Source organism: Drosophila arizonae, chromosome 2 (genome assembly GCF_054131065.1).
Source record: "Drosophila arizonae isolate 15081-1271.41 chromosome 2, UAZ_ARI_1.0, whole genome shotgun sequence".
NCBI lineage: Eukaryota > Metazoa > Arthropoda > Insecta > Diptera > Drosophilidae > Drosophila > Drosophila arizonae.
In genome coordinates, this window is record NC_142922.1 from 29,028,299 (window position 1) to 29,051,680 (window position 23,382).

The following is a 23,382-nucleotide window of genomic DNA, read 5'->3' on the forward strand; positions in this document are numbered from 1 at the left end:
AATTCAAATCTCAACTCACAGTGTAAGATCGGTATAGTTGCTATCACCTAGTGAAACAACTGAGCACTTTTATATGTTTCTAGCTAAGTAGACTTGACATGCTCAAATATTATGTATTGTTTGTTAGTCATTGTTGATAAGGTTTCACATTGGAGATTTGAAGATGTCGATGAGGCTTGACAGCAGCTGTGCCTTACACCAGAAGTACTTAAATATTTTACATATGCCAGAGATGAGAAGAGCAGATGAGAAATAAATGAATGTAAATGCATTCATTGTATTGTTAATAATAGTTTCATTTTATTTGTAGACCATACAATATTTACAATAATCAATTAGACATTTGTGCTATATATGTATGCAGGTATATATATTTGATATATATATATATATATATAAGTTAGTTTTTCTTTATCGTTTGTGTATGTAGTTTTGCTTTCAATTACCGTTATCATAAATAAATTGCAAATAAATTAAAATTTCGCTTTCACTAAAACAGCTCTGAATGTGTGTGTTTGTAGGTGTCTTTGTGTGTATGTGTATGTATCTGTCTATAAACTCGATTTTAGATATGTCCACGAAGTACTTAGCCAAGTTTTAATTTTGATTAATTTGTCCACAAATATATATGCAAATAATTTAATTCATATACCACACGAAGCGAAGAACGGCCTCAAATGTGATTTTAATTAGCTTTAGTTTTTTTTTGCTAACTTTACATCAAAATGATTAAGCCTATGTTGCAGAGGAAATCTTGTCTATAGAGGTGTGAATGTGTGTGTCTGTTGTGCGTGTGTGTGTGTGCTCACGTTCTAAATAATCTCCAGCCCAGCGATTATTTACAACATTGTATTTGCCTAGTTTAAAAGGAACTTCCGACTGTCATTCGTCAAATGTAAATGAGGAAGCGCTCGCCTATCTGTGCCACCAGTTCCGTTCTGTCCATCCCGTTCGCTTACTCTACCATGGCTGCAATGGAACAATCCAGAGTATATGCACACCTGGTCAAGGTCATACGTTAGAGTTGAATCACTTACCAGGACGCTTGCCTCGCATGCCAAGAAAACCGCTGGGCGCCCGCTTGCCATCGATGACATAGACCCAGGGCTGAATCAAATTCTCCTCTGCTGCCCCATTGGCATCGCTCAGCGCACTCTTCTTGCCACGCACAGCCACAAATTTACTGTTAAAGTCCGCATATCGCTGCTTCTTGCCGCGCACATCGTATGCCTTTTTGGAGAGTTGGCGCCACAACTGGCCATGGTTAGTTCAAATAATGTTATAAATTACAATTAGTTTGTGGCTTGAAGATAGGGGCGTGACAAAACAAATACATGCATAGTTGGGTCGATAGATATGGTATAAATTATCGAGCAGAAATAAGGATAAGAAAGTATACCAAGCCCAAGAATTAAATGCTCTTTTGAAACAATTATGGATAGAAAAATAGAGGATTGTGATTTTTTTTATGTTCTACTAAAATATATACATTTTTTAATTTAAATGAATTAAATTAAAATTTACTCAATATTTGTGTGAAAAATCTAAATTTTGTTTTCTATGAATTTGTAAGTATTTTATATATTCATATATGTATCTATATAAACGTTGAAATATATATACACATAGATATATGGCATAGCTCTATTACAATTATTTGTATCAAATATGTTCTTCACTTAATCCAGCCACAAGTCTTAAATCGTTCATTAGTTTGGAAAATTCTAGGCTACTTTACATATATTTTATTAATGCAATTAAGTAAATTCTCAAAATATTATACGACATGCACAGCACTTGCATTTTTTATGTGATAATAATATATCAGTCAATATGTCTATAAGGATTTTTATTTATTCACATATCTAACTAAATTTCTAGCAAAGATTGGTGAACAAATGTTGCCAAGCTGCGCTGTTTTGATAGATAGCCAGGATCCTGGTTGTTTTGTGAGTAAATCTGTACTACAGAAGGATCTAGCGATTCCCATTGTGACTGAGCTAATTAAACGGCAAGAATTACATCAAAGCCAACATAGGCAAAGCAACTCGTATCTCAATTAATTGCACACAAATTAAGAAAAGGATACACCTTATGGACCTTGTGGACACCACATGGGAATCCGAATGAGAATAGAGTAGAAGAATAAAATAATATAATATATGTATATATAAAGACTAGGTCATACGCCCTAACTAGTTATGCTTTAAAGCAACATGCGCTATAGAGTCGTAAAGTAAGTCTTTATTCTACATAAAATAATAGTATATATTTTATTTCATTTGAGTCTCCTCACTGATATTCCATATATGTATATGCCTATAACTTCGCATTATATTTAGCTTGTCTCCTAATCAACTATTTACACTCTCCTCGCAATGTAAGTCTGTCACGCGCCCATCTGCAGCTGTATTTAGTGGGCTTACCTCTGAAAGAGCCGCGCGCTTGTAGTGCTGATGGGAAACATCCTTTTTACCACGCATGCCTACGAAGGAGTTGACAGGGGCGCGTTTTTCCAGCAGCTCCAGTGCATCGTCCTCATCATCCTCGTTTTCGGATAAGGACGGACGCTTGCCACGCATGCCAGTAAATCCGGTGGGTGCTCGCTTGGCCACGTCGCCGTCATCTGTCGCCAAATTGTTCATGAATTCTTGCAGGAAACTCTCTCGTAGACGCTGCTCCTCCATGTTCTGCAGTAAATCGCGCAGTCGATTGGTATTCGGCGAAAACTTCTTGCCGCGCATGCCAACGAAGGCCATTGGAGCCTTCTTGAGCCTTCTTCCGTTCTCATAGTACGAGTTTTCCTCATCTTGTTCGCCATAATCCAAAGGATCGGGGCCCAACCAATTGGCATCTGCGGATGGGTCTTGCTCCTTCTTGCCTCGCATACCAATAAAGCTGGATGTCGGTGTACGCTTAACCATGTTTCTTGCCTCTTCCTGTGCGCCAGGCGTTGCAGGGCTAATGGTCATAGCGTCGGCATCCTCAGGCTCCGCCTCAGCGCCGCTTGCAACTGCAGCAACTGTTAACAACAGGAGTGGCAGTAGCAGTTTCTGATTGCACATGGCGTACAATTTTTGTTGCGTGCTTTTAGGCGGGTGCTATTAAAACAAATAGAAACGAACGTTAGATGGCGCTAGCAATTGTAAGATGCAAATTAGATGAGTGTAGACAAAATGATTTCCCAACTGAACTCGGCTTGACTAGAGGGATTTACGTCAGACTTTAAATTTTTAAATTTTTAAATTCCTAAAATAATTCTCTTAAACAAGCCTACAATTGTGGCCCATTTATAATAGTGGCTTCTTGGGGCACTGCTTGTGATATAAGTTCAAGGGCATTGATATATTCACTATTGAAAATTGCTAACCGGGGCTTTGCTGCCCGGCTTGCGTGTGCAAGCAAAACAGCTGTTTTTAAAATAGCATCTATGTACAAAGCATTGCCAGAATGGTGCTTAACAAAAATCTTCGTGATGCACTCTTGAAAGCTGTCAACGAGCCTTCAAACAACGAAATGGTGATTACAGTGCTGCCTGCAGTACAGGTACCCAAAACCAATCCTCAAAGCGCAAATGGAGCAATGCGTTTTCAAAATGTGGAAAGTTGGCGGAAAAATTCTACAATTAAGCGCAAGATAATTACTACGACTTCTCCTAATCTTGCTAAGAAGAAATTCAACCTTGGAAAGAATAACGAACGCTCTACCTCGCAACAATCTCATTATACTGGCAGTTCTAACAGATTCGGATTGCTTGCGCAAATTCCAGCTGACATGGATGTAGAAGACTTGTGTGAACAGCCCAGCACCAGCAATCAAGCGGCTATTGCTGCGTCGAATCGGACTGCTGCCATAGTTGGCAACTCTGGGGCTCCAGTTAAAGCTCAGCCGTCGAAACCACCCCAAATAGTACTTAATGTTAGCGACTTAAATGACCTCTTTGAGCTTATAAGCGAAGTTGCCAGCTTAGATAACGTCGTTGTTAAAGCTAATCAAGGGGAAACGGTCAGAGTCTTCCCTAATGACAGCGACACCTATAGAGCCATTGTGGATCGACTGGATACACTTGGAATAGAATTCCACACATACCAAATGCAGTCAGAAAAGCCACACCGGATTGTTGTAAGAGATCTGCACAACAGTACTCTAAATAAAGACATTATTGCCGATTTTAATAAACTGGGCTTCGAAGTTCTCCATATTCATAACCCAAGATCACGCATAAATAAGGACGAAAAGCTTAATATTTTTTTCATTAATATTAAGCCATGTCCAAAAATTAACGAAATTTATAAAGTTAAGACTCTTTGCCGCCAAAAAATTAGAGTTGAGAGAATGCGAAAAACAACCGAAATCGCACAATGTCGTCGATGCCAAGACTACGGCCATACTGCTAAATATTGCCTAATTGTGCCCGATGTGGTGAAAACCATCAAACAATGCAATGTATATGTCCTCCAGATGCACAGCCCAAATGCATACACTGCTCTGGCAGCCACATGGCTAGCTATAAAGGATGTGAATGGTATCAAGAATTTCTTCGCCGATCTATGAGGCCTGCAAGGAGGGAAAATAATCCGAACAGGCCAAGACACATTAACTTAAATGCACAGAATGATTATGCTTACCCTTCCGCACCTTCTACAGCGAACCAGCAATTCCCCACCTTGAGGTCTGATCGTAAACAAAGGGCTAACAGACAGACAACTCAGCAACAGCCGCAGCTAACTCCACATCAGCCAACGGCAGGCACTGGAAGGAATACATCAGTCTCTTATGCTGAAATGGTTAAAAGAAATCCTATTGCAACACATTGCAAAGACGGACCTGCTCAGCAGCGTCTTCATAATCCTCTAGCGCATCAAATTCCACAGCAACATAATTTGAATAATCTGCAACACAGCCCTTATGATTTACAGGCAGTGTTGCAACAGCAGCAGGAACAGTTCCAACAGTGGCAGCAGCAGCTCCAGCAGCAACAACAACAACAGTTTCTCACATGGTTGCAGCGGCAGCAACAAGAACAGCAGCAGCATAACAGGCAAGTAAACCAACGTATCGATAAACTCGAGAGTATAGTACTTGAGTTGACCAACTCGATTAAGGTATGGACTGGGGAAAGGCCAAATTGTCAGTCTCCAAACAACGTTGCAGCTTCGAAATGAATCCACTAAAAGTTCTTATCTGGAATGCTAACGGCATTTCAACAAAAGCTAAAGAAATTGAACTCTTCGCACACAACAACAGCGTCGACATTCTTCTTTTAACGGAGATCAGGATGAAGCGTGGAGACACTATAAAAATATATGGATATGCCTGCTACCCAGCTTTCAGACCATCACGAAATAATAACAGCGTTGGCGGAGTGGCGGTATTGGTCAGGACAGCTCTTCGCCATTTTCCTCAAAGAGTCACTGAAACCCGTAACATACAAATGTCGTCTGTAAAAGTAGCTACGGCCCTGGGAGACGTGGAGTTCAGCGCTATTTACTGCCCACCAAGTGTGAGGATTGACGAAATGCATTTCATCAACACACTTCGTGCTTGCGGCCAAAGGTATTTAGTTGGTGGCGATTGGAATGCCCGCCATTGGTTGTGGGGAGACACATACAACTCACCGAGGGGACGCGAACTAGCAGAAGCCATCTCCGTTACTGGCTCTAGGATCCTTGCTACTGGATCGCCAACCAGGTATCCATATGTGCTTCACCACACACCGTCCTGCATAGACTTTGCCCTGTATCATGGAATACCGGATTTTCGAGTAAGCATAACTCAGAGCTGGGATCTGGACTCGGATCATCTGGCTTTAGTCATTAATATTGAGACAGAAGGCATAAACGTTAACGCAAATCGCTCTCTAATAACCAGACACACAAACCTGCTCGTCTTTAGGCAACATTTAGAGAGCTCGATTCAGCTAAACACTACTCTAAACTCTGGTGAAGATATTGAGATGGCTGTCAATAGCTTCACTGAGAGCATTTATACGGCTGCTGCTGCATCAACACCTTCTGAGCCCCAGATAGGTTCCAACTATGGAATTCGACTAACAAGAGAGGCCAGGGATCTTTTGTTGCAAAAAAGAAGACTTCGTAGACGCGCAATCAGAACGCAGGACCCATGGGACCGAATCTTATGGAACCGGGCTGCTAGGCAACTACGAAATGTATTGAGAGAACTTCGAAGCAACTTCTTTGAGCAGAAGCTGGCTTCTTTGGATTATACAGTTGATGCTGGGTACTCGCTTTGGAAGTGTACCAAGTCACTTAAGAGACAACCGTTTAGGCAGGTACCAATCCGGTGTCCTAGCGGTGATCTAGCTAAGAACGAAGAGGAGCAAGCGAATTCGTTTGCGAAGCATCTAGAAGCCAGGTTCACACCCTATGAATTTGCCACTGCTGATCAGATCGAAGAGACCACTGATAGTCTACAGACACCTCTACAAATGTCCTTACCCATTAGGGCAGTTAGGGTTGAGGAAATTGCTGAAGTCATAAAGTCCTTGCCGAATAAGAAAGCACCTGGTTATGACAGACTGAGCAATGCAACGCTAAAAGCCCTCCCTACTCGGGCGATCATCTTCATAGCTTTAATATTTAATGCTATGCTGAGGGTGGAATTCTTTCCTAAGCAATGGAAGATGGCAGCGATTGTAATGATCCACAAACCAGGAAAGCCAGAGGATGACCCAGAATCGTACCGCCCAATAAGTCTGCTGTCGTCACTTTCCAAAGTATGGGAGAGACTTATTGCCAATCGACTTGGCAATATCATCAGTGAACGTCATATCTTACCGGACCATCAGTTTGGCTTTAGAGAAGGACACGGAACTGTGGAGCAGGTTCACCGGTTGACGAGGCACATCCTTCAGGCATTTGATGACATGGAATACTGCAACGCAGTTTTTGTCGATATGCAGCAAGCATTTGATAGGGTCTGGCATACAGGGCTTCTCAGCAAAATCAAAAACCTCTTCCCAGCACCTTACTTCGGGATTCTACGATCGTATCTGGAGGGTCGGCAATTTATTGTCAGAGTACGGAACACATACTCGACTCCTTGCCAAATGAGAGCTGGAGTTCCTCAGGGCAGCGTATTAGGGCCGCTGCTTTATTCCATTTACACGGCCGACCTACCCTCCCCAAGCGTGCGCCACATGGAGAATCCTGGCAAAGCCCTTCTCGCTACTTACGCAGACGATATAGCGGTGCTCTACAGCTCAAAATGTCCCACTGAGGCTGCGAATGGAGTGGAGAGCTACCTAAACACACTAGTAGCATGGTGCAAAAGATGGAACATGAAGATTAACCCACGCAAGACCACCAACACTTGCTTCACCCTAAAAACCTTCATCAGCCACACCCCGCCTATACGTTTAGATGGCGAAACACTTGATCAACCTTCGCAGGCAAAGTACCTTGGCATCACCCTTGACAAGCGTCTAACATTTGGTCCTCATCTTAAGGCAGTGGCTAGGAGATGTGGGCAACGCATGCAACAACTGCGGTGGCTGCTCAACAGACGCAGCACCATGTCACTCAGAGCTAAGAGAGCGGTTTATGTCCACTGTGTAGCCCCAATTTGGCTCTACGGTGTGCAGATTTGGGGAATATGCGCAAAATCAAACTATAAACGCATACAGGTCCTGCAAAATCGTGTATTGCGGCAAATTACAAACTGCCCATGGTATGTGCGCGGCTCAACTCTACATCGAGATTTGAAACTGTTTACTGTGGAGGAACAGATTGGGAGACACACTAGCCGATATAGTGACAGACTGGCTAGACACCGGAGCAGACTAGCGAGAAGATTGCTTCCTGCGAGACCACTAAGGCGATTAAAACGCTTGGGTTTTGCCAAAAATATGAGATAAGTCGTTTAGGGATACTTGTAAATATATATTTGTAAGTCCTCCTGAATACATCAGAAGGTTAGGTGTTATATAAAAATTCTAATTGTGTTGTTAAGGTACTAAACTTGCATTGTACAGATTCAGCGCTTAAAATATATATACAAACAAACAAATTGTAAGATGCAAATTAGATGAGTGTAGACAAAATGATTTATTTAATTTTTCAGATCTAAGAGATAAATTGTGGATAAAATGGATATTCCTTGGAATAATTGAGAAAAAAATTACAATTATCTTATTATTTATTATTATTATTTCTTCATCTTCTGTTTGATGCCCCCTGCCGTATTCATGAATGTAAATGTAAAAATACATTTTTCTATTATTATTATATTATATTATATTATATTATATTATATTATTAAAGCTCTGATGCAAGAACTAAATTAATATTTGTTTAATATACTATATTCAAGGCAAACATTATTTTCAAATACATTTTAATTTATAGGGTCAAAATAAATAAAGAAATGTAACTGTAACCTGTATAGAAAATATTTTATTTATTTTTTTTTTTTATATTTGATTCACCCTATTTTATTGAAAAGTGTTTCTGACCTACATTCGCAATTCCATCTTGGTCTCATATGGATATCTTTCTATTGCAAATTGGTTCAAAAGGCCAGCGGCAGTTGCAACAATTTATTGTCACACATACGCAAATATTTGTAGACCAAACAGGCGGAGCCACCTTCGCGTTGAAGTGGTTTGCTTGCCATTGATTATGCTCGAATGTTGCCGTCGCCCGCCACCCGCCGCCTCGTTAAGTCAAATTGCCATGCAAATGCATTGGCAATGTCGCCGAGGCACTCATGATAAGACGGCTATGCATATCCCAGGCACCCAGCCATGCAGCCATGCAGCTATCCCGCCACCCGGGCAACTGGTGTCAGAGCAACAGAGCAAACCGGAAAAAAATCTGATATAGAACTAAGGTTGATCCCGAGATACTTTGGAAATGTTAATAGTGGATGATGATATTTTGTATATTTATTATTAATAATATAAATTATATTTAGCTCAATTACTCTTAATTGATGCCAAAATTTTAATTTATTTAATAAGAGTTTTTATCATTCATGCTTTATTCTCTGTCTTCAAATATCAATTTTTTTGTTTGTACTTTCCCAGTTTGAAATAATCCCATTGCTGCTGGTCTATACCCGCTCGGAGCCAGCTGCATTGAGGGTATGATAACACTAACGATGCGCGCACAGGAAGCTGGCAACATGTAATTCAATTGATTGCCAGTGGCGTCGAGAAGAAGTTGCAGTTGCACAGCCAATGCCCGATGCCTGGGCATAGCTAGAGAGACATCAAGTGGCAATTGAATTGAATGCAGCCAAAGTCATTTGAATTGAATTGATGTTAAATTTGCGGTAATCAACAGGTTGCGAGCTTAGCTCGTTTCGATGGGCCTCATTGATGGCAACGGATGAGCTCTGGTTGTGTGTGTTGGCTTTAAGTTGAAGTGCCCAGAGAGCTGACAGTTTTTAAATACTAAACATAATAGAGGCAACGGCAAATGTCAAAGCATCAGGAGGGCCGCAGCTGATGTTGGACACAATTCTCTAATCATATTCACACGCTTTAATGACCAAAGTTTCTGGCACAAAATTAGCAGGCAGCAAAGTGTTAAGCTTCCTGTTTTTGAGGCGTCTGCCCGCTGGGCGATGGGCGATGGGCGTCATGACATGAAAGTGACAGCAGGCAGGAGTCGAACAATGACTTAGGAATAGGACCAGTCAACACTCCGCACACGGGGATGTGGAGATGGCTTTAAGCCCAGCTGTAAGCTGCAGCGTGTGTGTGTCCTGTCTAATTGTCAATGTATGGGTGGAATTGTGTTTGCTTTGTGCATACCCAAAGGACACTTTAAACTGCCAACGGGCCGACGAGCCAACAAAACAATGGCCGTGTGAACATTAAAGATGCGAGCGGCGCCACAGTGAGAGATTTACATTTTGGCCAAAATAGCGCCCAGGACGTGCCACGGATATCCTTTGGTACATGTGTGGGCATGCCAGTGTGCTTGTGTGTGTGTGTGTGTTTATTTGTGTATCTGTGCGGCTGTGTGGGTAATAAAGGCCCATTAGCCCGCCAGCCGACACACTACAAAAAAAAAAAAAAAAAAAAAACAACAACAACGCCGACGACGACAACAACAATAATAGAAACAAACGTACGAAATAAATAATAGAACAACACTGAATGGAAAATTCACTTTTTGGCCAATTGTCCGCTCCATTCTCCTTTCTCCATTCGCCGCTCTCAGTTCTTGGTTTCAGTTTGCCTGCGGCTGCATCTCGTCATTGGCCTCTTTGCATCTATCTCGCGTCGCCCCCACCAAAAACAACAAACGAGCCGTGTGTTGGGGACTGGGGCTGGTACTGGGGGAGCGGGAGAGGTGCTTGGGCAACAGTTAATGCATAGAATATGAAGCGTACCCAAACTCCTTCGTACTAGGCCCTGCAGCTGTAGCCCGATTCGAAATTTCGATGGCAATGCCAGTCGTGCTCTTTAGACTCTGTTTTTGTATTTACATAAATATATTAATATTAACCATCGGTCGCAGATGCCCAGCAACGAAAGCCTAGCAAATGGATATATCACGTCTCAAAAAGCGCTTTAAAGCCCATTTCTGTTTCTGTCTCGCTCTCTCTCTTTCACTCTGCCTCTCTCTCTATATATAATATATATAAAATACTACCAAGCACTTCTAAAAAATTGCATTTGCTTTGAAACTAGTTTTCGTTTTGAAGATGGTGAATGATAAGTGTAAGTGCAATTACTGAACAATTCGGGATAGCTTTGAAGACGAGCCAAGTTAAGATTATACTAAATTATAACGATGTGCAGCCACGTGTTTGGATATTTATCATTCAGCATCTATGAATGTATTTTGTAACTCTGATTCCTCCGTTTGTATATACAAATCAATTTCATATATCTCTATACAATACATATAGAGCAAATATTATATTTAAATATTTCTATAATTTAAACATATACAAATTTAAAACAGTAATTTCTCAACAAAAATAAGGCAGTTTTAGAAACTATTCCTAAAAAGTAAATAGTTCACTTTTTAACTAATAAAATACAAACATAAATTACAGCATTTTATCTAAATGACTTCAGCAGTTTTCAGTTTTTCAATATATGTACGTATTAATTGTCATGCGAAACCGTGCATAATTTAGATATCGAATATATGTAACGGTACAGAAATGCCATCGGGAAAGCAAAAAAAAAAAAAAAAAAAAAAAAAAAAAAAAAAAAAAACAATGAATATTGTCACTGCTCAGAACTTCAGCTCTTCTCGGTGGACCATTTAACTGAAAAGTTTAATCTATTATAATATAATAATAATAGTAACTGAAAGCTTATGCCACCTATAAATCTGCTAATATTTGCAAAGAGCTTAAGTGTTGCAAATATACTATCAACAAAAATTCCATTGCGAAGCCAACATAGATTATAATGAAAACTGCCACTGCCTGCTGGGGAAATTCAGACTTTCTAACCTGCTCTACTACTGGAGATGCTATCATCAATCAATCACTTTATTGATATAAAACTATAGTAAATAGAAAAATAGTCAACATCGAGTCGATCTGCACGAGAATCCACTGATGAAAAGACAGCCTAGGTGATGTGACTGTTTCTTGAGTGAACCTGACAAATCAAATGCTGCCGAATGACCAAGTCGGCAAAATTTTATTAAATTTAGCAAAAATATATTAATTTATAGCAGCATTTTAAATTAAAATAGTTGTTTCTGTAAATCAATCATAGACCACCAGGATTTGAGATAATTAAAGATTTAATGGAATTAATAAATTAAAATTCTTCAAATGCCAACGCTGCTCAACTTGAATCCCCTGTCAGTTCTATTATGAAAGTAGCTTCATATGATTATAAACAAAAGTTCAACAGAAAATAAATAAAATGTTATAAAAGTAATTCATATTAAATGCTTTTTATAATTACTTCCAACACAATATACATACATATGTAACTGCGCTCATTTTCGTGCGTGAGCACGACTAACAATGCTCTCGTGTTGCTCCATGCGACGATTGCTGCACACGAGTGCGCCCAGCGTATACTGTGAATGATTCAAGAATCGTTCCCGTCAAGTGTTTTGGCTGCACTTATCAGCAGCTCGGGGCTGGCGATCGTTCAGTTTGAGTTTAGCTTTCAAGCGGAGCGCACGGCTCGGTTAGACAGTGACTAAATATATGTGTGTAAAAGAGATCTACATAAATCTGTTCTGAGATCTACATACATATATATAAAACTACGAGCAGTGTGTATCCTAGAAGAGATCAACTTGAAAGTGAGACGGAAGTCTATTTAGAACCAGGTGAGTATGGGAGAAGTGATAAGCAGAGAAAATACTGTTATCTTAATGGGTCTCAGAGGCGAGCCCTGCTGACCTGACGATCTTTGGCTTAGCAGAAATCCAACAACAACCACAAGAACTACAATGAACTAAAGCGAAAGCAAAGAAAATAATCAACTTTCTTGTCGTTCACACTCCGGGAACCTGGGCCTCAGCCAGGGCCTGGGTCTGGGCCTTCGCTTGGGCTGGGGCTTGGGCTTGGGCTTGGGCTTGGAGCATGCAAAATAATTGAATTGGGTCAAATGCTTAAAATGCTTGTCTCATGTTGTGCGATTGGCGCTGACGCTGAATAGCATTAAAAGTGTGTCTCAGATTTCGTTGTTCTTGCCGATATAAAAATTACCACCACATTACGAGTTCCGTTTCGACGGGCAGTATGTACTTATATATGATATATATGTATATACTGTACGAGTAAATAAATGCATTACGGGCAAATAATTTCAGTGATTGCCTTAATTTTTGGGCAGGTCTGCACTCGGGCACTCGTCCAAGTTCAGGGCCGGGAATTCACACATCATTTAATTCACTCTCAATTAAGACCACGCACTACACTAGCTATGACACAGTTCAGCTGTTTTTCAGTTTCATATTTGTCTGATATATGCATATACATATATCTCTGCTTGGGACTTACACATTCTTATCATGGCATTAATAGGTTTTATGGTAGATTACCGCTGAGGGGGATGCACAAAGCTGTTTTCCGAAATCGAAAATGCGACGATTACTTTAATCACTGCCGAATGTATTTGAGTAATCTAATTGATTGATTCACTTGAAAGGGAGGGAAAGGGGTTCCATCTTAATAGATATTGTAAAAGGCCAAATGAGACTTTGTCAAAGTGTTGCGAGACAAAGACTTGAATGGTGAAGGCCATCTTGAATTATCCTAAGATGGTCAGGAGCTTTAGATGAATTGGTATATAGATGAAGTTTAAAATATTTCTATTATTTTTTGAAGAAAATAAAATATATTATAATATAATAAATATAATATTATTTTACTTGCCTTTGCTTTTTTCTACTCAAGAAAATAATCTAAATTAGAAAGTATAATACAAAATAATACAACTGTTGTACTAAATCATTATCAAAATATCTTCACTGTTTTTTACTCACAAATGTCGAAGGCTAAGAAAAAATTGAATTCAAACATTGGCCACTTATCAGTGAGCCATAAACAGAAATGGGATGTGTGAGGTGGTAAACACACGTACATAGCAAATACACACGCATATGAGAGTCGGAGAGCGATAAGCGCTGCTGGTCTGGAAATCGACAGGGAAAGCCGAGTTCCCATAGGTTGGGGAAATATTTCAGTATAGGCTCCGAACAGCTGTCGCAGTGCCTTAATGAGGTCCATGGCTTGGGCCAAAACAAATAAATAAATAAACATTGAAATAAATGTGAAATCGGGAAATGTGAGTGCGCATCAAATTAATGCTGATGATGAAAACGAAACAGTTCGGGCAAAGTTATTGTTCTTGGCCAAACAGAAGTGGCATAAATTTATAATTAATGTGTCAAGCGAGGCGCTGTATCAAGTCAGCAGAGCAAACAGAGATTGTCAATCAGTCGACCAGCCAGTCAGTCAGTCACTCAGTCACTCAGTCAATGAGCCAGTGAGACAGCGAGCAAAGAGACGTCAGCTAAATAATTGAACCATGAACTTGAATTAAGGCAATAATCTCAGCCCAGCTGAGAGATTTGCGGCAGCAAAAGATTTCCCCGATTAGGCAGTGTATATATGTGTGACTTAGTTCCGTAAAGACGATAGCCATGGACTCGGATATGAAGATAAGAGAAATTTACATAGAGGGAAGTGACATTCCCTTCCTGTAACACTAATTGTATTGTGTACACGATGCGTTCGTTAAATATTACAGAGCTGATTGAATGAATGAATGTAGAGCACTATAAAAACTACAAAACTATTCCCTGTAAGACACTTTACATATAAATCAGTTGACTCAGCAATAAATTCACATTCAAGTTAATAAGAGAAACTTAAGCTAATGTAATAAATATTTTTTTAATAGTAGTCTATATGAATATTTATTTCAAATTCTTAATATTCTGGTAATTTTATCCTTTGTATATGTATATATAAATATACATTTCATTTATGTAAATTCTCAATTGAAATCATACACATACTGAATATTGCCCAACAACAATATTTGTCATTTAATGAATGACTAAAAACCCACATTCGCGTGTAGAAAGGTGTTTTGTTGGACTCATTTATATAATTATGAAATATTTCGTTTGTGCTCTGGAAATTTAAACAATTAACACCCGAACTTTCATCTTCTCGCTTAGAAAGAAGAAGCACAGTTACAAGTCGAAGCAAGGGGCGTGCATTGATTGTACCTATTATATCTAGATATACATACATATATGTCTGTATAGATGAAGTTGTACGCTAGAGTTTGCGAAACAGCTGAAAATTCTTGGGACAAGTGTCTCGATAAGGAAGTCATTTACCCGCTATTGTGCACTGATCGGGTAGTTGGACTGAACTGAGATTCACTGACATTTCAAAAGGCAATTTAGATGTAGATTTCAGTGCTTTATAATACAACTTTAGCATTATTTTCACTTTCAAAAAACTTGTATGTAAAATCGCAAATTTGATCAAAATCAACGTTAAATCAAAGTAAAATGGGTCAATCATATGCTCAGCTCTGCGAAAACAAATATTTAATTAAATATTTATAAGCTTACGCTTAATTATGAAATTTAGCTATCATTAGAAAGGTTAACATCCGAATTTGTTTATAATTTTATGAAATAAAGTTTGTTTACAATTTAAAAATAATCCAAAGAGGCATCAATTTTCTTAGTTATTACCAAATAAAATCATATTCAAATATATGAAAATTTTTGAAATTTTAACTATATGTCTACATTATAAATTACAGTATGTATGTATTATAAATTAATGAAAATCGAAAGTCAACAATTGGACATCGTCTATGCAGTCCATATTTTAGAGTTCTATTAGTTTAACACTTAGCGAATTGTTAATTAATAATTATTAATTTGAATCTAATTATTCACTTGAGTCTGACTATTCATTTGAATCTATAAAAAAAATACAAGATTAATAATAGAATGACAAATTTGGCTGTGCAATGGGAAACAAACTTTTTATTAACAATAATAAATGACAGACATTATCATATTATCAACAATCGCAATACTGATAAATATCTGTGTATCTTGTGATTCAAATCGTTATCAAGGGATAAGAATAATAAAAACAATGAATTTTTCAATTTATATAAAGCTTGAGAGTTTTGGGAGAAATTCGATTTTATGCTAGAGCTGAATATAGATACACTCTCATAAATGATTTCCACTGATAATTCAATTTCTATTACAGAAAACTCTATCACTATTTTGTTAAACTATAAATGTGGTCTATATTATAAAAATATAATAATATCATTAGACAATTGAAACCATAGGGAAAGATTTAATCGGATATTAATGATAAAAATTAATGTCATATAAAGACAAATGAGAATATTTTATTCGGACAGACTACATAGTACTCATTCATCCAAAACGATCCAAAAGCAGTATTTTTGAGTAAATCTTTTATTTCGTGATATGATAAGTCACCTCCTGTTCGAAAAATGAAGAATTCTGCACTAATTTAGGAATATTAAATACAAACATATGATAGAATCCGATTATAACGGCGCTCAAGGGACCGTTGTTATACCCGGTTGACGCTATAACCGTATAATTTGCCCTGAAGACAACATTTTCGTCGTAATAAATGAAGCTTTAAGTGTAGTCGCCATATTCTGATTCTACTGTATTAATTAGAGTATATTAATTGTAATTAAATAGAAGTACTTTAACATCGAAAGCATTTCATAATTTTCCTACTGTTCTTTTGCAGCCGTTGCGTAGCAATAATGAATTTCTCCTATGGCTGCTTGACGTTGCTGTCATTGGTTTTCATCGCTGATCTGGGCAGCGGCAGTCGCTCGTTTACTGTGGACTATGAAAATGATAGATTTCTGAAGGATGGGCGACCATTTCGTTTCATTGCTGGATCCTTTCACTACTTTCGAGCCCACCCCGACACCTGGTCACGCCACTTGAGAACTATGCGTGCGGCGGGTCTGAATGCGGTTACTACGTAGGTTTATTGCTCTATTGGCTCTGATTTCAAGTAATCGTATTTCTGTTGTGTGAAGTTACGTGGAATGGTCGTTGCACAATCCGCGCGATGGCGTCTACGTCTGGACGGGCATTGCGGATCTGGAGCGCTTTATACGTCTGGCTGTGGACGAGGATCTGCTGGTGATACTTCGCCCCGGACCCTACATCTGTGCCGAGCGCGACATGGGCGGCTTTCCCTACTGGCTGCTCAACAAGTTCCCTGGCATTCAGCTTCGCACAGCTGACATCAGTATGTGCCTCGGCAAGACTCGACTCAACTCAATGGAACTAAGCACACACACTTCAATTTTGCAGATTACTTGAGCGAGGTGCGCATATGGTACAGTCAGCTAATGGCACGCATAGGCCCCTATCTGTACGGCAACGGCGGACCCATTATCATGGTGCAGGTGGAGAACGAGTACGGCTCGTACTTTGCCTGCGATGCCAACTATCGCAACTGGCTGCGAGATGAGACACAGAACCACGTTAAAGACAGCGCCGTGCTATTCACCAATGACGGACCCGGGGTTCTTCGCTGTGGAAAAATACAGGGAGTTTTGGCCACAATGGACTTTGGAGCCACGTCGAACCTGAAAGACGTCTGGGCCAAGCTGCGACAGTACCAGCCCAAGGGTCCGCTAGTAAATGCCGAGTACTATCCCGGCTGGCTGACCCACTGGACGGAACCAATGGCCAATGTGAGCACCTCAGCAATCACTGGAACTTTCATGTAAGTGTCTAATATTAAGGAAACAGAATATCATATAGAGCTATTCTCTTCATGCAATGAAGTCATTCTGTATATTGAACCGAGCATTAGATAAGGTTTATTGTTAATGAAGGAATCAAACCAAACCTTTAAGCAAATTAGTATTGGACTTCGCTTAAAATCACAATTTAGGAATGAGCATCAGAACATAAAATTAATTTTGAAGGATATCAAATTTGGACAGAGATTAACTCGTGAATGGGTATAAAAACTAACTTTGGTAAAATTCAAATAATTGATTACGCCAAGTTCGAAATTTTTGGAAATATTTACACTGAGCTTGAATCGTATCCAAAAGGAGCTAATTAATTTAAATGGGCAATCGAGCAGTCCATAAAAGAGCAAACTTATTTGATGGAACGAAAGTTTTTAACTAGCCCCAAAAATTATACATAAAGACATTTTACTATATAAGGGAATTCACTACAATGAAATACGGTTCGCATGTTTAGGAATTAACATTCTCTGGCTTCTCTTTACTTTCCAGAGACATGCTTGATAGCGGAGCCAGCGTCAATTTCTACATGTTTTATGGTGGAACCAACTTTGGATTCACGGCAGGCGCCAACGACAATGGACCGGGTAACTACATAGCCGACATCACCAGCTATGACTACGATGCGCCGATGACGGAGGCTGGCGACCCCACGCCCAAGTACATGGCCTTACGTCAAATTATTGGCAGGTACTTGCCGCTGCCGGATACGCCAGTGCCAACGCCGGTGCCGAAGCGGGCGTACGGGACGGTCCGGCTGCTCAGTTGCTGCACGCTGTTCTCCGACGAGGGTCGGGAGAAGCTGAGCACGGGCGTTGTGCGGTCGGCGAAGCCGAAAACCTTTGAGGCCCTGAACCAATACTCCGGCCTGGTGCTGTATGAGAGCTGGTTGCCGTCGCAGTTTAAGCGGGATCCGAGTATTCTGCACGCTCGTGGCTTGGCGGATCGGGGCTACGTCTATGTGGACAATGAATTTGTCGGAATACTGGCACGGGAAGCACCTATCTTCGATCTGCCACTTAGTCCCAGCATGGGCAGAAAATTACAGATTCTGGTTGAGAATCAGGGACGGCTCAACTTCGGTAGACAGCTGAACGATTTCAAGGGCCTAACCAAGGACGTGCGCCTGGACAAACAGATCCTAATCAACTGGAATATGACCAAGTATCCGCTGGAGTCCTACGAAGACTTGGAGACGCTCGTTGTCCAGTCCACCGCAGCGGCGCAAGCTGGCTTCAAAGAGATCAAGCAACTGAAAACGATTCTACGCAACGGTCCGGCTATCTATTACGGTACATTGACCATCAACAGCGCCGACGATCTGGCGGACACATACCTAGACATGTCCGGCTGGGGCAAAGGTATTGTCTTCGTGAACGGCGAAAATCTGGGTCGCTATTGGCCCCTGGTGGGCCCACAGATAACCCTATATGTGCCAGCCCCGGTGCTGAGGGTGGGCAGCAACCGTTTGATCCTAGTGGAATACCAACAGGCACCGACCGTTATGGAAGTGCAGTTCCGAGATACGCCCATCCTGAACAGCAGAAGGTCGAATTAGCTTAGGCACTACTACTACAACACCGTATATCATGTAAATCGTTTTAAATTAAGTTTTGTTTTGTAAGGCATTAAAATCTGGTAATGGCTCGCTCCTTTATCCTTTTGTAAGCCTGCCGCTAAAAGAGTCATTACCGAAGCATCATCAACACAACAAAAACAGTTAAGGGAAGCACGCATGTGACCTTTGTATGTATGTCACCTTTCCAAATTAATCCCAAATGATTGAAGTCCCCAACAGCACAGAAGCTGCTAAACTGTCATCAGTAAAAGTTCAAATTTACGTCATGTCTCGCTGGCTTCAGCGCTCAAAGATATATAAGAAATGGAAATTTGCTTTTCTCAAAATTATCCCAAAGCCTTAGAATTAATATATGAAATGAAAGGCCTAATGAAGCGAGTTATTTTTGTGAGTCCTTTAACTTTTCCCTCTAGTTAGGGCAGTATAAAATGTCTGGAACGCATTTATTGAACAAAATGAATATACATATAAAGGAGGTTAGATTATATGTTTGAATTAGCTTGAAAACAGCGCTATTTTCGATATGCCTAAAAAAACTTATTCCAGAAAGTTAATCGGAATTTTTATAGATTATAGAATTTTTTAACTATTTAAATGTCTTGGGTAACTGTTGTGAAAGTAGTTAAATTTATTCAAATGCTTAATTGATAATAATTAATGAAGATCAGAGATAAGATTTTATAATAAAAGAAGAATAAAATAAATACTGTTAAGATACAAAATTTGAATGGCACGGATTTAACACTTAATACTAAAAAGTAAATAGCATTATTAAATAACAAAGCTCAAATCTAAATAAAAATCTATTTCTGATACATCAATATTTGTCAATACTGTCAGCTAACGCTAGTTAGCCGGTACCCCAAATGGACGGAAGTAACAGATTAACAAGCTCATAAAGGGGTTACTGGAGTGCCTCGTATGGCTTAATAAAAGTTAAATTTAATATATTATATTCACTATATAATTAGATATACACAGTAGATATTTTCACTAAACAAATTTATAAAATAAAATAATTATTACTTTTTAATAGTGTAAAAGCTGGCTACAAACGGCTCCCAACTTGACCATCTTGTTGTTATAATGAGCCCTGTAGCTAAAATAATTGTCGTACTTAATGTTCAGGTTAATTAGAACGCGCTTAGCTCGGTCCACATACACACACATGCCCGCACACAGTCACACTCTCACACACACACATATACCCTTTCACTAACGGTTAGGCATACGCTTTTTTAAAGCATCTTTCAGGCACAGCTGCAGCTCGAGTACCTGAGCATGTGTACACAGCCTGGACAGGTGTGTGTAAGGGAGCTGTGCACATACATTTCCTTGTTACCGGCTGCATACATATGTACGTATTTATGTACTAATTGCGACTGTCCAAGTTGACATAAAACAAGTTAAGACCCAGAGGCAGTTTTAAAGCGCCGCCCCATGTTGGTCGTTTTTTAGTTTTTACAGAATTTTTAGCTTGTTGCCTCCAAATGGGCCACGCGTTGCGTGCAGCATGCGTCAACACCGGATGCGAGTGGCTTTGGCTAGCTCCGAATCACCGAGGCGTATTAAAACACACATCTTCTCATTGAAGTAGTATTTTTATTGGCTTTTGCCGACGGCTGATTAGCCGCCGGCCAAGTTGTCATATGAAAGGTTAAGCTTGTTAAGGTGTATTTTAGAAATGTTTAAGCAAACCATTTCTAAGAAATAATTTAATAATTGTAGGTTCAATCGATTCAAATGAATGATTTGCTCTTGAAAAGATCTTAAAGAAAACTTGTATGCTTTTCGAATTAATATATAATAATGCAGCCTTAGGAAAGTCCATTAAATGACTTTAATTGCTCTATTAAATCTTTATTAAGGTGGACGTAAATGGAACAGTGCTAAACATATAAGGATATTTTGAAATTTACTTATATTAAATTGTATAATATAATAACCAAATAATTCTAGCTCATAGCTAAACAACAATACTGAGATAATTTTAATTTTACCATGATCTCAATAATAATTATTCACAAGCAAATAAATTTCATATTATATTAAAAATATAATTCAACGAAACACCTAATTAAGTCGATTAAAAGTATTAGCTTAACTAAAATGGTTATATAAAATTCTGCAGATGAAGTCAAAATCAAATACTTAAGCAACTTAGAATCAATCGTGCAGAGCAAATTCATTTTCTGGCGCAGAGCCAGAGCCCAATCGAACTACACAATTGGTTTATGTCTGCAGCTGAAACAACTTTTCAACTTTGACTTCATTTTGTTAACACTTATAAGAGAGCCTTAATGCGCTTTCGTAACTTCATCAGTCACACAAGCTGAACACTAAATATTTGATTGGAAATCAGAACCGATATGGTCAAGTGAATGTTTCCTTTTTAAGATATTTTACTGTATTGCTCACTCAAGCAAACCCGATTTTGATACAAAGCCATGCCAGGGTAAGTATAATTGGTTGGAAGTCAATAACTATATGTTATAACAACACATTTTAAAGTCGGACTTGATGTTTCCACAAATATGTTCTAATACATTTAACTTTTTATTTAATTAATATTACTATTTCTGTGCACTTACAGTTGTAAAAATTTAAAGTTTCAGTAGTTTGCCCAGCAGCAGCTCCCTGTGAGCTTTTCGAATTGTTTTATAAATTGTCTCTTTTCTTTATGCTGCACGTCGAATGAACACCCCGAGAAGTATGCAACAACTGAGCGACAGATCAAAGCGGCAATGGACTTTATAAATGCTCAACGCTGGCTGCTAGCGAAGAACACAAGCCCAACGACAACTACACACACACACGCACACACTCACCGAGCTGAATGCGCTTCGTTGGATACACGCACACAACGAACAGGAAACGACAAACACGAGGCACGAAGCTCCTCGTGTGTCGTTCGGCTCCGGCCTGCTGCTTTTATTTGCTCGTGCATATCAACAATTGGTCGAATAGAAATTCAACAGTGTCTGTGTTGTTCACTGTGTGAGGCGCGCATATGTGTGAGTGTGGGTGTGAGTCAATATGGCGTGTGTGTGTGTGTGTGCGTGAGTTGATGTTGGTCCGTTTTTATGTGGGCGCCACTTTGTTGCAGAAGAAGGAAAAAACTGAATAACGGAAAATACTTTTAGGTCGCGGCGCGCAATTGAATTGAACGGAAATTTTGTTTGCATATGTGAATAAAACATTAAACAAGAACCATTTGGCCTGCCCTTCATATGCATATGCGAAAATATATTCATTTGTTTTCGAAATTAATTTTTGCAACTTGGCCTGTTTGTATGCGAAGTTCTAAAGTGACTTTAAGCCAACTTTACATTTGCCAAAAATGTACACAAAATGCATATTTGCTTTAGCATTGTTTGAGGCCCATATTTGCACATAACTAATTTCAACTGCTGTTCTATGCAAATAATGATTTTCCATTTTAAATCAACCCGTAAATGTATATTTATGGTAATTATAGAATACACTGGAATTGCAAAGCCTGCGATGACGTTGGAGGAAACAAAAATAAAATCAGAAATCTGCATCTTTTAGGCGCTCGCCGCACTTGAGTCGCGAGGCCAGCTTGGAGAGCAACAGCTCCAAGACCTAGACCGTTCCACCAACAGCCAAGATAATAACAAACCACGTGCCACTCGTAAAGGCCAAGTGTATGCAAACACGAACGCCCACGTCCGCACATCCTCTGTTCATAGCCGAAAGGCAAGCGTTTATTACTGTACGCCATGCTGCAACAAAAAATATTAAAACAAGCATCTTAAATACAAATGCAAATGCAGACAACTACAAAGTGCAGAGCATAGCTTGACTTCTTGTTTCTTCTTTTGTTTTAAATATGAATATCTTTTTAACAATTTTAGACTTTAATATTCGCAAAATAGTAATCTTTTGTTTTTATTTATTTATTTATTTTTTTTTTTTTCAAATATGCTTTGAATATATGCTAGGCTCTTTAATTTTCTCTCTCACTTTATCTATCTCCTATCGAGCATGTTCATCTCGGATTTCTACGCAGTCAGCGAGTTTTTGGGGTCATAAAAGTCGATGTTGCAGTGCTGCGATTTGCATTTAGATTGCCAATCACTTCCTGTAGACCGTTGTATACATATTATATTGTAGTTCTGTTAGTCACAATTTCAATTAACAAAATTTCAGCTAAAATTGACTCATCACAAATTTAAGTGCTTTGTTCTATTTCGCACCCTTTCAAATATTTGCGCTGGCTATGACAAACATAATTAGCATTTAATTAGAATAAAATTGCGCAATGGCTTTATTGATAGACAAGCAATTGGTGATTTGATTATTGAAATCAAATAAATCAGCCGCAAAAACACCAGCGCCCCTTTGCCAGTATATCTACACATACATACATACATATCGGAAATGCTGATAACGTTAGCATGATCAAAGCTCTAGTTATGAAGCATTGTATTCTGCGAATTCAAAACCCTACCATGGCCAAATAAAATTGATAAAGCGCGGCAACAGTTTTGTGCTATTTTGTGGC

The 23,382-nt window shown here is 39.2% G+C and overlaps 2 protein-coding genes across 3 annotated transcripts; one reads left to right on the forward strand and one right to left on the reverse strand.

Moving 5' to 3' along the window:
- Positions 1-275: 275 nt before the first annotated feature.
- Positions 276-21,605, reverse strand: Tk (Tachykinin). 2 transcript variants are annotated; one of them, XM_018019484.2, is made up of 4 exons: positions 21,446-21,605; positions 2,427-3,101; positions 1,038-1,230; positions 276-969 (listed from the first exon to the last, which is right to left on the reverse strand). In XM_018019484.2, the coding sequence occupies exons 2-4, from the start codon at positions 3,063-3,065 to the stop codon at positions 956-958; spliced, it is 846 nt and encodes a 281-aa protein (XP_017874973.1). In that variant the 5' UTR covers positions 3,066-3,101; positions 21,446-21,605; the 3' UTR covers positions 276-955. The 2 variants fall into 2 exon arrangements, with proteins under 2 accessions (XP_017874973.1, XP_017874972.1); XM_018019483.2 differs by having other exon boundaries at positions 1,038-1,254.
- On the forward strand, positions 12,087-19,897 carry Ect3 (Ectoderm-expressed 3). The gene is made up of 5 exons (XM_018019482.2): positions 12,087-12,284; positions 16,243-16,485; positions 16,544-16,758; positions 16,824-17,241; positions 17,768-19,897. Exons 2-5 carry the CDS (start codon positions 16,259-16,261, stop codon positions 18,831-18,833), a joined length of 1,926 nt encoding a protein of 641 aa, XP_017874971.1. The 5' UTR covers positions 12,087-12,284; positions 16,243-16,258; the 3' UTR covers positions 18,834-19,897.
- Positions 21,606-23,382: the final 1,777 nt, after the last annotated feature.

Bases quoted from the DNA above. Each gene is read 5' to 3' on its own strand.
- Tk (XM_018019483.2), bottom strand. From the start codon at position 3,065: ATGTGCAATCAGAAACTGCTACTGCCACTCCTGTTGTTAACAGTTGCT. The intron at 1,255-2,426 runs GTAAGCCCACTA...AACCATGGCCAG, and splicing joins AGCGCGCGGCTCTTTCAGAG to TTGTGGCGCCAACTCTCCAA.
- Ect3 (XM_018019482.2), top strand. From the start codon at position 16,259: ATGAATTTCTCCTATGGCTGCTTGACGTTGCTGTCATTGGTTTTCATC. The intron at 16,486-16,543 runs GTAGGTTTATTG...TGTTGTGTGAAG, and splicing joins GGTCTGAATGCGGTTACTAC to TTACGTGGAATGGTCGTTGC. The intron at 17,242-17,767 runs GTAAGTGTCTAA...TTTACTTTCCAG, and splicing joins GCAATCACTGGAACTTTCAT to AGACATGCTTGATAGCGGAG.